Genomic DNA, 18,308 nt, shown 5'->3' with positions numbered 1-18,308 from the left:
GTTCTAGTACAGGGGGTGGCAAACTTTTACCATAAAGGGCCAAACAGTAGTTTACATTTTGTGGGCCAAGAGCAAAATCGAGAATACTATGCAGAAACCTATATAACAACATTTTATTATTTTTTAAAAGATTTACTTATTTATTTTAGTGAGAGAGAAAGACACAGAGAATAGAAGAGAGAAAGAGAGAGAAAGAGGAAGGGAGGGGTGGAGGGGGAGAATCTTTCAAGCAGTCTCCCTGTTGAGTGTGGAACCCCCGTGGGGCTCCTTCTCATGACCCCTGCGATCATGACCCGAGCAGAAACCAAGGGTTAGACACTTAACTGAGTGAGCCACCCAGGCGCCCCTATAACAACCATTTTAAAATGGGCAGAATACTCTTCATTTGAGGGCCGTATATAAACAGGCTATGGGCCTGGGTTTGGCCTGTGAACCAAAATTTGCCAACCAGACTATGGCAGAATGAACAAAGAGTTCCTTGATACAAATAGCACCATGAGGCCGTGCTCACTCTTATCCCCTCATTATGCAGGTGAAAACTGTGGTTGTGGGCGGGCAGTGTGAATGACCCAAGAGCACATGGCCCGGAACAGTGGAGAGGAGATCCAGGTTACCCAGGATCTGGGTAACCCCAAAGCCGGCAAGCTGCTGGGCATCACTTGCTTCCCACAACCTCACGTTTGTCAGGAACACTGATGCACACAAAGAGGCTCTAAAAGCCGGGTCCTTGTTGCGAAGTGGCAGGAGCTGCTGTAGAAAAAAATCTAAGTGACATAATATATTCGTGATGATCCTGATCAGCAGGCAAAATCTGTATAAATAAGTGGCCTGCTGAATAGGAGAGGCATGTCTTGCTGCAACTGTGATGTGTTCCCATCTCATGCTAGATATTATTTTCCTTTTTAATATTTATAACCACCTAGCAGCCTGACCCCTGGGGTCCCTCCTGAGTCCAAGGGATATGAAATGTGTCCGGTCCTCCCAGAGCCACTCTGCCTGCGTACCTGTGATGGATCCCTCAAAGGCTACTTTCTGAATGGCAGGAGGGGGTTACGAGTTTTGTAGCTCCATGACCCCGGCCAGGCTCCCGGCAGGCCTGGGGGTTATCTTAGGCCTGCCGGGAACCACAGGAGTCTGTTCCAACCACTGGATGTGGGATTTCTGATAGCAGGAGAGAAGATTCCAGGCCTGGAGTCCCGGCAGGAGAGACTGAAGAGGAGATGTGACAAAGACAGATGTGTGAAGACAGAGGCTGAGGGGAAGGGAAGATATCTGGAGAGGGCGTCAGGCCAGGATTTGGGGGAATTAAGACGAGGGCAGGCACATCCTTCAAAGACCTGAGGGCTTAAGCCAGGCTTACCTGCGTGGAGCCTAAACTGGGATGACAGAAAGAAAGCAAGTGTCAGGACCAAATAGCCAAGATGAAGGACACTCGGCAAGAGAAACGGAGGAGAGATTCAGAACTCGGGCTAAGGGACACATAGAAAGGGCACCGACTGTGTGACTGTGGATTCAGAGAAATGATCAGAATAAAAGGCTGGAAAAAATGTACATGAGGGGATAACTGTACGTGACAAAATCTTGGAGGGACAAAGGAGGAAATGTGACCTCATCTAATGACATTAGAGGTTACTGACCATATGCTGGACTGGGGCAGCATCTTTAAAATTTTGGATTAGGCACCAAGTAAAAATACAATCAGGAACTTTCACCTCGGGGCACCTGGGTGGCTCAGTGGGTTAAGTGTCTGCCTTCCGCTCAGGTCATGATCTCAGGGTTCTGGGATCAACCTTCAATCTGGCTCCCTGCTCAGTGGGGAAGTCTGCTTCTTTCTCCCTCTTCTTTCTCCCTCCCCGCCGCTCGTTCTCTCGCTCTCAAATAAATAATTTTTTTTTTAAAAGGAACTTCCCCCAAAATGTATATTTTGTGGACATCTTTTGATAAATCCCCCAAATCTGACACACGTGTTGTACACATGAGCAAGAGCAAAGACTGTCTCCCTGAGATGGGGGGAGGGGCACTGTGGTCCCCACCTCCCTCCCAGGCCCCCTCACCGGCCAGTTTACATGGAGTACACCAAGGTGCCCAGGCCCCTGTGGTGTCGGTAATGTATCATGATAGAAAGTGTAAGAGTCTGGATGTGAGACCACAGCTGGAGCCTGCAGGCTGGGTTGCTCCGAGGCCTGCCCCCCTCCACCTGTGGGGAGGAGGCAGTGCCCACCAACCCTGGGCTCCCGTGAGCTCATTGGGAGGGGGCGTGGGAACCAGGCTGCTGCCAGCATAGCAGCTCTGGCCAGGGGCGGGAGGAGGGAGGCAGCCAGAGTCAGTGCCCCGGGTGGAAATAAAAGCCTCGCTTCATACCTACCACCTACTGATTCACACCTTCTTATTAATTGCCTGCTATGAGCCAGACACTGTTGTTTAGTGGTAAACAAGGAACATAAAATCCCTGTCTTCATGGAATAAGCTGCTCTGCATCTGACTCACGGCGACCTCAGGACTACCGCTGTTCTCGCTAAGTTCACCGTTGGCTTCCCAAGGGGTCAAACTCCAACAATCCTGTAGTCCTTGGTCTAGGTAACTTATCTGCAGCAACTTCCCATTTCTACACTGGTACCCTCCAAACTTCCAGCCATAGGGAATCACCCTTTTCAGTGTATGGCCCCAACGCTATTTACTTCCTAGCTTTTTTTTTAAAAAAAGATTTTATTTATTTATTCATGAGAGACACAGAGAGAGAGGCAGAGACATAGGCAGAGGGAAAAGCAGGCTCCCATGCGGGGAGCCCGATGCAGGACTCGATCCCAGGACCCCAGGACCACGACCTGAGCCGAAGGCAGATGCTCAACCACTGAGCCACACAGGTGTCCCTCCACTGTGCTTTCAATGAGCCTGTTAGCTCTAAGTAGAATACCCTCTGCTTCTCACAATTTGAACTCCAAGCTTTCAAAATCCATTTACATTAAAGCCAATCCCAATATCACCTATCAAAATTCATTTCTAGATCCTAGGTGCTCTGCTAGAGCATTTGCTGTAATCTGGTGTGTGCTACTTTCTTGGGGGTACATCTTTCCATTTTCCAAATCGTGTGAATTGGCAAATGTTATGCTAAGTGTTTGGGATAGAATGGTGACTGTGACCAGCCTCTTCCTTCTCTGGGGAAAGCTTCAAGTTCCTGAAGACAGAAAGCCCACAGTGTTTTATGACAAATAAACGGCTTCATTACAATGATTCATCAATAAGCAAGTATTTACCAAGCATCTGAATTGCACATCATGCCCCCTGAGGAAACACAGAAAAACTGTAAAACCTTGTCTTTATACTCAGAGCTGACAACCTCCTCTGAAAGACAGGACTGAACCATAAGGGGGTTAGGGGGAAGAGTCTGAGCTGCAGAGAGCAGAGGTTTAGGACAACAGAGACCATTGCTCCTAATGACCCCCAGGAGATAATGACAACAAAGCTCCTTGGGGCTATGATTCTAGGGTCTGCTGTAATTAAGATAGCCTCCGTGAAGGAGATAGGATTTAGGCTGGTTGTTGCAAGGTGCAGGGGATCTGAACATGGGAATAACAACCCAAGGGGAGCAATGTGTGCAGAACAGTGTGAGGGAGGACATGCTAGGTGCAGATGTAGCTGGGTGCCTGGGCCATGGTGGGAAGTCCAGGGAAATGGCAGTCTCAAGGGCAAATAAATGGTGGGACAGAAGCCATGTCCGAGGAAGTGGTCTGGGACCAATGTGTTTGTTAGTGTGAAGGTGGCAAAGTATAAAACGGCGAGGGTGTGACACGGGGTAGAGGCAAGAAGTTGTAAGAAAGAGCCCAGATCCGGATTCAGAACTGGGTGCCCTAATGGGCAAATTACTTAGTACCTTTTTTTTTTTTTGGTGCATGCCAGGTTGAACTGCTGCCAAGAGTGGGTCAGGAAAACGCAGCTTCTCTGTTTTAGTCTTGGCCAGGCTCTAGGATTTAGGGCACACCTCTGCCATAGACTGTTTTTTTCGACAGCCCATAATGGAGCCAGAGGCTCCTGGACTATTCATGTCTGAAGGAATTTGCGATATAGGAAAAGCACGAGCTGGATGGATGACTTGGGCAGTAATGGGAAGCTAATTCATTATTTTAAAGTCACTTAGACGATAAACAAGTAGTGACAAAGAGACTTATTTGTGGAAAAGCAACAATATGGCAAAGGGGGGCTTCATAATTCACTTGTACGGCTAAGGTTTGTGTGCTACCATGTCTGACATTACTTATCAAGCTTCTATCCTGGATTTACTTTCGATATGAAACAGCACTTCGGAGAATAAGTAAGCAAACACTATTACGACCAATGGCTTGTTTTAAGGGGAAAATGCCCTCACAAATGGCAATACTAATTTTTAACATTCTCTGGGAAAATGTAACAACTTGATACACTTGAGAACTGAGTAAAAACTATTGACATTATACTTCATCTTTAAAACTGATATATCCAAAAGCTAATGAAGTTCCCTCTAATATAAATGAGGGGGAAGTAAAACACTAGATCATAGGCTGCACTCATACGCTTCAGATTCTGGTCTTATGGGCAGAGCCCAAGGGCAGAGCAAATGGAGGTGATTTAAAATAGTCTCTGATAGGATATATCTGATATTAGTGGGCTTACTGAAGTGCAACAGTACTGTCAAGAGATAGAAAGGTGCAGAACTGTGCGTCTGAATGTTGGGACGCCTGGATCCTGCATATCTTTCATCTACCATGAGGCAGGCGCAGCTCCGCTGGGTAGCATCAACGACAAGGTAAGTGGGTGTTCTGAAACCACAACTTATTTTATGGGATGAACCCAGGAGCACTAACGGCACCTTCTTTCACTTTTCGTACCTTCCGTCAGCGCTCGGCAGTTCTGCGCATCTTTCTGAGCCCCTCCACCATGACCTACCTTGGGCCAAGGCGTTTCATTACAGGAAAAGAAGCAAATGCTGTGACATAGACAAGGTGCTCCTTCATGTCCTTCACCACTTTGCTTGGGTGAGCCACCCCTAGTCCCACCCGTTTGCCACGCTGACCTGTTAACTGTACCCTGAACACCAGAGACCACGAACTCTCTGCCACTTGGGGGTTCACAGACCAGCAAAATTATCAAGGGTGAAAGTGCCTGATCAACAGAGGGGCCGGATATGTGTACTGTCTTTAAGGACCTTTGAAATAATTTGTTAGTATCTTAATTGGGGGGGGGGGGAAGTCCTCAAAGAATTGCTGGACATAATCTACAAATTTACAAAGCAGAATAAACGTGTATTTACGGAGTCCTCGCTACACGGTCCTGTTTGGGCCTGCGTAGCCACCTACCCTGAAGGGACGCACCGTCTGAAGGTACGGCAGGTGCAGACAGCAACACAGGCCCGTGAGCCTCGAGAGCGTGCCAACCAGGCCGCCCCTGGCCGGAGGAAGAAGGGTTAACCGGGGTGCGCAGAACGATGGAGAAGGAACGGGGCAGCAGGTGGTGTTCCTCCGTAGCTCCTCCTCTGAAATGCCAAGTTGTACTGCGGCGAGCCAGCCCTGCCTCCCTGTCTCGCCCGGGCACCTGTGCCCTCCGTGTCTCCTGGGCGCACGATGCTGGCGGGGCAGGCCTCCCACCCCGCTCTTGCCTCCCCCGCTTCGTTCACCCCCGCCCCGTGCCAGCTCCCTTGTGCCGGTCGGAAAACAGGGCAGAAGGCCTCCTGACCGGTTCCGACCGACGTGGGCTAAGCCTTCGCTGCTTCTGGGAACCCCATGGAAGTACACGTTCTATGCGATCCCCGGGCTTGCCTCCCTGTTACTGCCCTGCCCCCAAGTTGTCTGCATTGGTGGAGAGACCAACTCTGTGCACGTCCTCCCTCTGCCCCCTCCCCTTGCTCCGCTCCTCCAGTTTCTACAGGAAAGGGAGGCCTCGCTCCCTCTGAACTCGGGTTCTCTAGACCGATGGCCTACGCGACTGCAATCCCTCCCACCGTGCTGTCCAGCCCAGGCCCTGTTGCCGTCTTTCTGCCCATCGGGCCTTCAGGTTCCTCATTCTGAAGAGGAATGAGGATACTCCAATCTGCCACCCCCCAACCTACTCCTGCTGCCGTTCACTGTCACACTTTCTGACAGGGGAGTCTACAAGGAGATACCTTCCCTTCTTTCTCACCTCAACACCATGTGATTTGGTTTGCCCTCACCACCTGTCCCTCCTACAGACAACATGCTACCAACACCATCTCATCTACACTCACAAGAACCTCTCCAATGTCACAACCAAGAGCCTTCTGTTAAGTCCTTGATTCAACTATCTAAGTAGGAGGACACAGAGATCTGTGATCCAAGATTTACCTCTATCAACTTTGGAGAAAATTAAATTGCAATCCAAAAAGACTGGGGGGTTCTTGTAGCCAGGGTCACCCGGTCACTTACTGGCAGAACTGGGATATGAGCCCAGCTTTCTGGACACTGTACTAATGCCTTTTTTTTTTTTTTTTTTCCTAAATGTGACCACTGGTTTTACTTCCCTGTAAGGTCTGACCCTGGTCACTTCTTAACTCCTCCTGATAGTATATATTCCTGCTCTCCATGGATCCCTCTGGTGACTCACGCAGGTTTTTCTTCTTTCCTCCCGCCTTCTAAATGAATAGAAGACACATTCCGATGTCATAGCCTTTCCAGGAGTCAGTAGGGTATCAGCACAGATACTAATTCTCTCCTCCCCACCTCTTCTGTGTGCACTCCTGTCAGTGGAGGTGCAACATATCAGAAATGCCCTCTGACATCTAAAAATATCTTTTCTCTTCTCACTTGTAAATAAATACCTTCTGTGCAAAATTGGAAGAAGAGTCAGGGATTGGGGGCTCAGGCTGCCGAATTTGAAATACTGGCTCAACCCCTACTCTAGCACATGTCACTGGGACTTAGCTTGTTTCTGCCTGAGTGCCCATGTCCTCATCAAACCACACAGGATTGTTGTGAAGAACACTGAGAAGGCTTTTCTGAATTACTTGGTATAGTGGCTGGTTCATGGCATTCATGGTAAATGGGAGATTTCAGTTTGTTCTTCTTCTTTAAATTTTCATCCCTACTGTCTGAGAGGAGAGAAGCCCCACTTCCTTGAGTAGTTCAGTGTCTGTAAGAGCCCACAGACACGTGGACTAAATGGCACCAACTTCAGATGTGCTACGACAGATGTATGAGAAGTAGCGTGGGGCAACAGGGTAAAGAGTTAATTCTACTTAGGACATCAGAAAAACCTTCATTTTGAAGAACTGAACACTGATCTGAAGCTTGTTGGCCCTCCTGGGAATTAGGCTCTTCCATGGAATACATGTAAACTTTGCCTTCTTAAGAGTGCAATATCATGTCAAGAACAACACCCAAAACATTTAGAACAGAATTACTCAGACTTTGGGGTGCACGAGAATGCCCTCCTTCTGGGTGGGTGAGGTGGTGGGGTTTGTCAAATGCAGATTCCTAAGCCCTACCCAAAGAGGCGACCATTCACTAGACCTAGGTACCCAGCCCTATGTTTCACGCATAGGTCCATGAATCACAGGATGAGCACACCGATTGTGATGTGGTGCCAAAGTCCGAACAGGCATCTTCTTATTTAAAACTAATCACTGGGACTACCACTACCAGTTTCCGGGGCCTCTTTAGCATGTTCGATTTCTTGCTACAGTGTGGTGTGGCTGAGGTCATAAGGCTGATGATATTCGTGGGCTTTTGAACCTCCGCTTCTTGTATATTTCTTTGAGTTTTATTGAAGCCTGGTCTTTGAGAGAGAGGAGGAAGAAATCTCGGATAATTAAAGCTTAAAATATTCTTATTTCACGGTGGGGATAACAAGTGAAACTACAAGTAATGATGTAATCCAACTTGTCAAAAAGGAAAATGAAAAGAGGAGACAGAAGGCAGGACAGAGCCTTGGGACCCGGCATGCCATGTCATCTTCTAATTAACTAACTGATCCTTTAAACTGTCAAACTCAGAGAGGAGCTCCGTGGCCTGGCGTCTGATTAATATTCATATTTGGGCACTGGATGCTCTGATTTAGGTCCCAGTGGTTGTAGTTAAACATCAGTCTTTAAAAAAGAGAGAGAGAAATAAAAACCAGCCTGGCCAGCCAAAATCTCCAGGTTTTACATTCATAGGGAAATGAAGGGAGGCCACCCTGAAGTCCATAATCCACGGCAAAAACAAATCCTCCACGGATGCATATTGATTTCTGAATCATGATGAGGACTTGTATATTGAAAAAATAATTATTTTGCTTCTTCCTACTGGCGGCCACAGTGTTAATCACACTCTGGGCTTCATTGTTAAACAAGCGAACGGCGCGTGTAAAATTACACAGCATTCGGTAATATAATCAAGCTTTTAATTTCAAACAAAAATAATTGAATATGTAATTTAATCAAAGCAAGCTAGAATCGATCATTTAAACTATAATAAGTGGCAACCTGGACTTTTGTTCTTATGGCACAGGCTGCAAAAGAATATATTCCCTCTCTCATACTGACTTTCCTTGGCTAAAAAATTCTTCAGGCCAGGGCGTAAGAAGCGCCTGTTCTAACAAATGCTTTCTGTGGAAAAGGCAGTTGGCTTAAAAAACAAAACCGGCTCCCTCGTGGTGAGTCTGGTTCACATTCCCAACCACCAACAGCCGGGCAGGACACCCTGTGGGTTGCTCTTCCAGAAGGTGGTAACATGAGGAAGGGTCCCCTAGAGGCACTGGACCAAACAGGCCTTTTCCTTCACATTCAGTTCACATTTTAAAAATTAAAAATCTACCAAGGAGGAAAATGCTTCAATCCAGTTCCACTGTGAGTTCCAACAGCAGTGGCTTTTACTTTTTTATTTTATTTTATTTTATTTTATTTTATTTTATTTATTTTTTTTTTAGCAGTGGCTTTTAGAAACGATTTCCCAAATTATAATTTGAGCCTGGCCTCTCACGGTATAAATCCACCCCGCAATACTGCATTTTGGATTGAGATGCCCTTTATCCCATAAACTTTCTCTGCTGCAACTCCTCTTTATCTTATAGAGCTTATTAAACATTCTCAAGCTCTTGTTAAACTTACTACACACTAAGCTATTTCAACTCAGATTCAAAAATGGGTGACGCTGCTAAGAACGCTCAGACTGGGATCATAATTCACACACACACTGAAAACAAGTGGTGTGGAACAGCTAGACTCAAGCTGATGAATTCAACCAACAGATATTGAGGTCCTACCATGTAATCAGACACATTAATAAGTCTCAGTTCATTTCTGTTTGGTGGGGAGAGAGGCCATACCACTTGTGCAATCAATACATTTTTAATAAAGGAATAGCCCACTTTGAATAAACAAATATATACACTACAAATGACTTGTAGTGCTTTCCAGATTGAGAAGAAATCCTTGGCTAATTTAGTTCAGGGCACAAGTTTAAATTCTAGAAAGCATTCATCTACTTCTACTAAGCAGACCAGGAGAAGGATGGAAACCACTCAGCAGCATTAAGATTATGTTGCCTGGTTCACAACCATCTACGAAACATCGTAAGTGACAAGTTCCAGAGGAAAGATCGGCAGATGCCACCCATCAGGAGCCTTGGTTCATCAGTCCCCTTGGATGAGACCATCAAAGTTAATGGTAAAAAATGTCCTTCTCCTAGATAATTATTTCTAGGATGACTTGGAACATTTCTCATGCTCTTAAAAAAAAAAAAAAAAAAGCAGCATCTGACACGATGCCAAATTCACAAACGCCCACCTCTACTTGGAGTCTAGGCTGTTGGGGAAACCTACCGTCACTGCCAAGCCTGACCTGTGAACTCCACACCAAGAGGAATCCAATACCAAGGCAGGGAGAATCTTGATGTCTCACTTTAGAAGTCAACACACAATGTCAGTGCACTGCTTGCCACACAACATCCTGTGCTGTGTTTCTCGGAGCTGCAAATACTCCTTTGGGTGGGGAGCAGACTCCGGGGACACCGAAACTGGCTCAAGTCCACAGGCAATAAAGTAATTAATGGTGTCTTTCAGGGCAAGCGCAGTAAAAAAATAATTGCTCTCAAATTTTTACTGCTAATGAATGATTGGTAGAGTCAATATTTGTGTTGTTGGGAGTGGATGTGTGTGTGTGTGTGTGTGTGTGTGTGAGAGAGAGAGAGAGAGAGAGAGAGAGAGAAGGAGGAAGAGTCTTTTGGATGCAAATATCCAAACCAGTCTATCAGCCTGGTTAACAACTTTGAACCTCCAGACCACAAATGCTGAATACGTTGACTTTAAATGTCTACGGGGAACATATGCCATGGATCAAAGAACACACTGATTAATCCAACAGAGACTAGAGTCTGTCACTTTGGTCATGGTGCAAAGATGTGCCAAACAAGGTCACTAAATATTGTAAATAAATGGGAGAGAAATATCAAAGTTAAATTGGGTTCAAAGAGTGGCTGAGCTGCCAACTACCTGTCTAAATGTGACTGGATTAGGTAAATATATTTCCTTCCCCAGCATATCTGCCCACTAATGTTAAAATAGCACTTCCCCTTTCTTAAGACACTACCAGCTTGCTGACGCCAGGTAACTCTCACTCACGCCATAATCATTTACTATTACATTAGGTCATCACCTTTCCCTCTACTGAGTCCCACAGATACTCCAATTTCTCATCTCACACACACACACACACACACACACACACACACAGCCCTGCAAAAAGATTCAAAGATAAATCTGCTCATGTTGTTTAATGGGAGTCAGTTCTCATAAGTGATAGGAATCCACTGCTAGTTTGAACAGTGAACACAGAGAAAATTGTGAGCAAGCCAAACCCAGTCAGATCTTGACTAGTGTACATAAGAAACAAGTTGCTATGTTTTTTTTTTTTTTAATGGGCCAGTTTGCCCAATGGTTAGAACACAGCTGCAGCTGAGGTCATGGCGGCGAGCTTGATTCCCATGTGAAGAGGACAAATGGCCTCATGGCTTCAGAATGAATCCCTAATCCCCACATCATTCTACAAATATGCACTCCTGAGGTGGGGGCACTGCACGTGACCAAAACAAAGAGAGTCAACATGGTTGGTTAGCAGCGCAGGATCTCAGGCAGAGATGCAGGAGGGCTGGGGGAGGGAAGGTGAGGAGGAGATAGACTGGGCAACAAACATTTCCTTCCTCTGCCTCCAATATGGTGATGGTCATTTGTTATCTTCTGCTAAGAAACCATAATATATCTGTCACACAGAGTTCTGCAAAACTGATACAGGGAAATACACCTTGGATAGTTCTTTTGAAATTTGCTTCTAAGGACACAAGGGTGGCTCAGTGGTTGAGCATCTGCCTTCAGTTCAGGTCATGATCCAGGGGTCCTGGGATTGAGTCCCGCATCATGCTCCCTGCAAAGGAGCCTGCTTCTCCCTCTGCCTCTCTCTCTGTCTCTCATGAATAAATAAATACAATCTTTTAAAATTTTTGCTTCTGTTTTACTGCACTGTAGACAGAGCCATGTGCTGGGAACTCCACGCTCCTAGGGAGCAAAATGTGAGGCCGAGTCTGTTCTGGCTGGGCCAGGCTTCTTGCACAGTCCCACTGCCACCTCCACTGTGTTATGATTCATGCATTGATTTAATACTGGGAATTCCAAAGCACACGCATTTCCTTTTGGCTCTCTCTCTGGTCACCATATTTCACTTGGTTTCAAGTTTTGAGTTACTTCAGTGCTGCCCCACCCCCGCCCCCTGGGCAAACCAAGCTACAGCTTCACTCAGACAGTATAGTTGAATAATTTTATAAGTTATTCATGAAGTAACAACTGGTGTTGACAACAAGCTTTCCAAAGGAAATTCTTTTTACCCAGCCACATATCTGGGTTGTTTTTGCAAGTCCACTGCAGTTGTCTTTAACTTGTTCTTCTGCATAATTTATTGGGCAGCTGTCAAACATGCATGTTCTCTTGTCTCATATGTGACATTTGCACGGTGAGAAATGACACCGGAAACGGGCTACAAACAAACGGACACTCTGAGACTGAATAAATGAAAGCAAAGAAGTACAGTGATGAGAGAAAACAGTTGGGACAAAGTATGCTACATCCTTTGCCAGCGGGCAGGCCGATGAATGGATTCACTGTTAATTCCTGAGCGGTCTGCAGAAATGGACTTACTTCACAGAAACACTTACTTCACAGTGACTGATAGGCTTTCATTTAAAAAAGCACACTCATTTTAATATATATAAAGTTGTTTCCTTCTTGCCTGAACTCTATATACATATACACACACACATAATATATATACACACATATATGTATTTACATGCATGTATATATATAAATCTATGTATAATTTTATATAATCTACAATGATTTTATAAAATCAACAACGTTGATACTGTAATGGAATACATAGGTTGAGAAACTCCTAAATTTTCCCAAAGAGAACATCTAATTCATGTGTGTGGGCCAAATAACGCAATTCTGAAAACCTCACATGCACAGACAATTGATCTCCATGCTAACCTACGGAGCACTGTTGCTAAGCTAACACACTCATTCTTTTTGATCTCTTTCCATCTCCTGCATTGTATTCAGTGCCTCTTATCCTTATCCAACATCAACAGGTCATTTGCCGAGTGGTCAGTGTTGGCCAATATAAATAACCATTATAAAACCTCTAGCATGTTTTAAATCAACAACCCAAGTGGCCTACACTGTTTAAAGAATAAATTCCAAATATTTTGATGGCAGAGTGTAGCCAGGGCCTGTGAAAAGCACAGGTACAAATTATAGTTAAATAATCAGATCAAAAAAAAAAATCAGATCACAGCAAGCTATCCTAGCACAACGTTCTCTATTTTTAAACCAGCTTGAAAACAAATAGAGATGATAGTATCCCTTGGGCAGGACAGTAAGCCTGGGCTTTGTATCACAGGCAGGTATGTTTCAGAAGAGGTTCATACATGGCTGAAATTACCGGTACATACACAAATGCAAGGGTTCTCAGCCAAATCTACAAGAGCCAGAGAATGAGAGAGCCCGGAAAAACTCAAAGGAGAGAGAGGCAGCCATTCTCTTAGTCTCTACCTGCCTCTTTCTCTCTCTCGCCCCCAAAGCCCATTAGCAATGACGCCCCCTACGCTCACCTGAGCAGGACGATGCATTGCAACATCAACGTGTCTCCACACAAACTCTCTCTTGAAGGAATAGAAGTGGGCTGATGTGAATAGTCTGAGACTTGCTGATGTCTCCCTTTGAGAAGGATGACATGTATCCTCACTCCAGATTTACCTCTTGTTTGCTCTGCCCAGGTTGTTATTGGAATTAATCTGCATTATCTAAGAACACAGTCATTAAGCTGGGCGGAGTAGTATCTATAAATGCTAAGGACCAAGTAGGCCAAGAATAATATTGACCATGAACATGAAGAATATCTACATTAATTGCCATGGAGAGATGGCTATAGCATGGTGCTAAATGAGAAACCAAGGGGTTCTAGAACAAGCACAAACAGTGCAGCATTATTTTATTCATAACTAAATAGGTGAATGAAACAATGTGTGAATAAGTACTTAGCATCCAGAGGATGTTTAATCAAGTCTCATCTCTGTGCACTGAGATACCAGCTGATTTGAAGTCTGTTTCATTATTATCATTATAAACATTTTTTCACATTGATATTTTGGTCTGATTGACTTATCATCCCTAGGAGATTTGTCTTAAATTTCTACACTCTTTTGGTACACTGGCTGATTTCTTCTAGGGTTCTATCCAATTTTGCATCTCTTATTTCAATCTGTTTGTTTAGTAGTGTACATATCTTTCTGGTGAACCCTCACTATTTCGGAGTTCCCTTTCCCAAATTTATTTTCATAATACTTTTAAGTTTTTATAATTGAGAAAAGCTTGTTTTCCTGTTAATGAAAGAATCACCATGAGTAATGACCAATGACTATTCTCAGAGCATCATCATTGATATGCTTTAAGCATTACTCTGCACCATGCATTATTTAATTCTTATGATAACTCCATGAGGTTAAAAAGTCTTGCCTAGAATATTCTTTCCAGTTTGTAGACAAGAAAGGTGATGTCGAGAAGGTTAGGGAACCTACTTAGAATCACTCAGAATCTGCTGGAACCAGAATGAAACCTCAGCTGATCCAAATCTAGAGGTTGAATTCTTAATAACTACAGAACGTCGTGTTAACATTAAAAAATAACTGTATTTGGGCAGCCCCGGTGGCTCAGCGGTTTAGCGCTGCCTTCAGCCCAGGGTGTGATCCTGGAGACCCGGGATGAGTCCCATGTTGGGCTCCCTGTAGGGAGCCTGCTTCTCCCTCTGCCTGTGTCTCTGCCTCTCTCTCTATTTCTCATGAATAAATAAATAAAATCTTCAAAAAAATAGCTATATTACTATCCCTACTCTCGTAAAGAAAGACATTTCAGATCCAGAAAATCAAGACACTGGCTACAACATGCCACTTCTAGAAATCTACTTTCTTAGCACAGAACCACTCTTACTTGCAACACATGTATGATTTCTGAGTTCCTATTTTTCTCACTGTAAAACATATTATAATAAATCTTGTTCCAAGGATGAAGATGCCTTGTTTCCAAAACCTTCTGAGAAGGTGGGATGTAATATCCTACTTTTTATAGTGACAGGTCACTTTTCTCCAGCACCGAGCAAACAAAAACATAACACTGCATTTAGGTTTTTCAGACACAGGTTCATACAAGTCAAAAGTACATTCTCTTCACTTTCTTCATGAGGCCAACTGTCTTCCTCTGGCCCCCTGCTAATTTTCTTGATGATGTTTCAACAAAACATGCTGATTTGGGTAATTCCACGTCCATGCGCAAAAATAATTGATGACATCAGCATAGTTATGGGAATTAGACTTATTAGTTAATTATAGAACCAGCAGAGGGAGCACAAACCCTGCATAAATAATAACCGTTTCTTCTGAGCTTCTTAAAAAACAGTAGCAATTAATAGTAGGGAGAAATACATTTAAAACTAAATTATCAGTAGTCAGAAGAGGGTCTTTGCTTTCTTGGAATGCTGTTAGGTAGAAATCCAATACATTGTCTATACAATTTAGATTTATTTTATTTATTTATTTTTTAAAAATATTTTATTTATTTCTTCATGAGAGACACAGAGAGAGAGAGAGAGAGAGAGAAAGAGAGAGGCAGAGACACAGGCAGAGTGAGAAGCAGGCTCCATGCAAGGAGCCCAATGTGGGACTTGATCCTGGGTCTCCAGGATCCCACTCTGGGCTGAAGGCAGCGCCAAACCGCTGAGCCACCCGGGCTGCCCTACAATTTAGATTTAGATAAAAGTTGCCTTCTTGGGTGTTCTAGAGGGAGAAAGGTGTGTGTGTGCGCATGTATGCATATGTGTACTTGTGTGTGTGCCACTTGGTATCATAGTGATACCCTCTCCACTGGTGAATTAAGGCCAGATGATGAGACTTGCCTAGAGTTGGCAAATACTTACTTGTTTAACCCTGAAACAGATGTTGTTGACTTTTTTCCCTGGAAGAATAAATTACTGATAGACAGTAAAGAGACTGGGTCTCCAACCAAAATACTACTTTCATGTAGAGATGGAAGAAAAAGGGCACCCATTTATCCATCCTTTGGTAAGTTGGGTCAATTGCTTTAAAGATAGCTATGATCGACCCCCTCCCCACCACCCAGCAAGTTGTTAAATTTAGAGATAATGTAAGGAAAGACTTGATTTCTGTGTTATGGATTTCTTCTGTTGATTTTGAGAGGATGGTCTCCCCACAGTTGATGTGGGGAAATTAAAAAAGGAAATATGGAACTTATATATTAACATTTGTTATATGCATCCTGATACACTAAAACAAAATATTTATTTTGAAAAAGTCTTTGTGTGGAAGCGGGCAGGGGGATACATTTCTGCCGTAGCTCATATTCAGAGAATTGCCAAGGCTCAGGATTAGGGAAATGGCATTGGTGAAAAAATAGTATGTGTTTGGTGAAGAAAGGCCCCAGTGTATGTCTGTCTGCCTCAAGGGAGAACCAAGTCAGGGGATGATGGAGACAGCCATCCCCTAGAGTGCCTGCAGTTTCCCAGGTGTCCCCTGGGCTTCCACCAACCTCTTCCTCATGAGGCCTCTGTCCTGTGAGCAGCATTTCCTGTCATCCTCCTGCTAGCCCAGGGCCTACCACCCCAGGAAAGTAGAATGGGAGAGGAAGCAGCATGGAAACTGGAAAGGTACTCTGGTGCAGAAGACCTAGAGTCTGGTTATCAATGAGGAAAGACGAGCTCAGCCCTTGTTCCTCCCCCCCCCCCTTTTTATCTTTCTTCTCCCATGAAGGACTCTGAACATAGTGGACCCTCCAAATGTGGCTCTCATCAATTGCTGCAGTTTCCTTTGAGGAAAGGAAACTTTCTTTGTCCACATGATTAGAAAAATGGGAGGTACCACGGTGGGCCCAATGGACAGACTCTCTTAGGGTGCCCGTGGTGATGGCTATTAACTGACTGCTCCCAGATCTGATGCCAACGCCTCTCTATCAGAGACGGATTGCCTCTGAGTGGTAGTTTGTTCCACTACTTTGAAAAAATCCGGAACACCTGGATGGCTCAGTGGTTATCTACCTTTGGTTCAGGGCATGATCCCGGGGTCCTGGGATTGAGACCCACATCAGGTTTCCTGCATGGATCCTGCTTCTCCCTCTGCCTGTGTCTCTGCCTCTCTCTCTGGGTGTCTCTCATGAATAAATAAATAAAATCTTTAAAATAAAAAAAAGAAAAAAATCCAAATGAATTGATTTTACAGGGTCAGGTAACTCCCTGTGACTGAAGAGTATGTCTCAACACAGATATTTTATGAATCCTTTTTTCTACTTATTGTCCTGCAATGTTTTGCATATTTGAGATTTTAATAGCAAAGTAGGATTTACTGAGCCCTATCATATGCCAGCATAGTGTTAGAAGCCTCAGCTACATGATCTCACTTAATACTCAAAATAGCTTGAAAATGTAAGCGCTGTCTTTTATTCCTAGTTCGTATATGGGGAACCTGGAACTCAGAGCAGTTAAGTAAGCTGTCCGAGGTCACCCTGCTCATGTGTGCTAGTCAGGAATCACACCCAGAAGCCTGCCTTTTCAAGTCCACACATGCCCATCCCATGAGAGCTTGGCATGTTGCCCATGTCAAGTGAAAAAAGGTAGATGACAATTGTATGGAAGATTATAGAATCCATTCATTATTAGAATTCTCAAACATACATTGTGGGGATTTCTTTGTTGTTGTTTTATGCAATTATTAGTTTGTTGGTTTGGGGAATTAACAGTAAAAAAAAAATGAGCAAAAGAATCCCACTGAAAAAAATATCAACTGGTGAGAGAATAATGATTGGGAAAATAATGATCTATGCTAACAGTCTCTCCATAATCCTATTGCCACTGTTACGAGTTGTGTCCTACATGAGAATGAGCTTTCTTTTTCCATCATGATGGCTAAAGGTCATTATAGACCCAATCAACAAGCCAACTAGCTCATCTGTCTGAGTCATTAAGCCAAAATAAATGGGACCGACAGTCTGAGGCCTCGCATCTTGATTCATCTTAACAATCCACTGAAAACCATAGTTTTCTATGAATTAAGAATATTTTTTAAAAAAATTCTCTTCAGGAAGCATATTAGGTACCGGGCAAATATAGCCCAATCATTTCCTTATTTATGAACCATATTTTCTAAATGAAAAGTTTAACATTGAATGTGATATGAACACTAAGTTTTCTTGATCAAGAAACTTTTCTTTAGTTGATCAAGAATGAAGAAAGATACTGACAATACTTACTTTCACTCAACAAATGAGTTTACCACAGCTTATCTAGGGATTACACATGAGGACAGGGATTCATTCATGTTGTCCTTACGATTGCTCATTATAATATGTGTCAAGTGGCCTCAGAATGAATCAAGAGAGACCAGTATAGGGTCTTGTCTAATCATGTTAGAAAATGGTTGAAAATCAAGCCCAGTGATTTATTTCAGTGAAAACATCCAGGCTTGAATAGAGCTAACCATCTGTCAGGCCTATGCTATGTGCACATTTTTATTTGTAGCATGTCATAGCCATTCTTAGCCAGTTCTATAGGTAGTTTCAGGAAGTTGTATAAACTCAGGATAGGTGGTGTAAATTTGGAGAACCCAGAAATCTTTAAAGGAATCCTTTGAGTACTTCCCCCACTTAACTGAATAAATACCAGAACAATCATGTTAGTGAAACTCATCTCATGAATGTATGAAGCACTAATCACCACCAATGTGTTTATGTCA

The 18,308-nt window shown here is 43.9% G+C and overlaps 1 protein-coding gene across 3 annotated transcripts in view; it reads right to left on the bottom strand.

Annotated features, from left to right (window-relative positions):
* The window catches only part of PDZRN3 (PDZ domain containing ring finger 3), a 238,032-nt gene that overhangs the window by 55,690 nt on the left and 164,034 nt on the right, over nt 1-18,308 (bottom strand). The window contains exon 1 of one of the 3 annotated variants that reach the window (XM_077858052.1): nt 13,128-13,258. The exons of the other annotated variants lie outside the window; for them this stretch is intronic. Within the exon in view, the coding sequence (XP_077714178.1) occupies nt 13,128-13,145 (18 nt within the window). The 5' untranslated portion in view covers nt 13,146-13,258. Of the gene's footprint in view, nt 1-13,127; nt 13,259-18,308 lie in introns of those variants that run through there. 3 annotated transcript variants of the gene reach the window in all.

The sequence above is a fragment of the Canis aureus genome, chromosome 19 (genome assembly GCF_053574225.1).
Source record: "Canis aureus isolate CA01 chromosome 19, VMU_Caureus_v.1.0, whole genome shotgun sequence".
Taxonomy (NCBI): Eukaryota; Metazoa; Chordata; class Mammalia; order Carnivora; family Canidae; genus Canis; species Canis aureus.
This window is presented reverse-complemented; position numbering and strand designations above follow the sequence as displayed.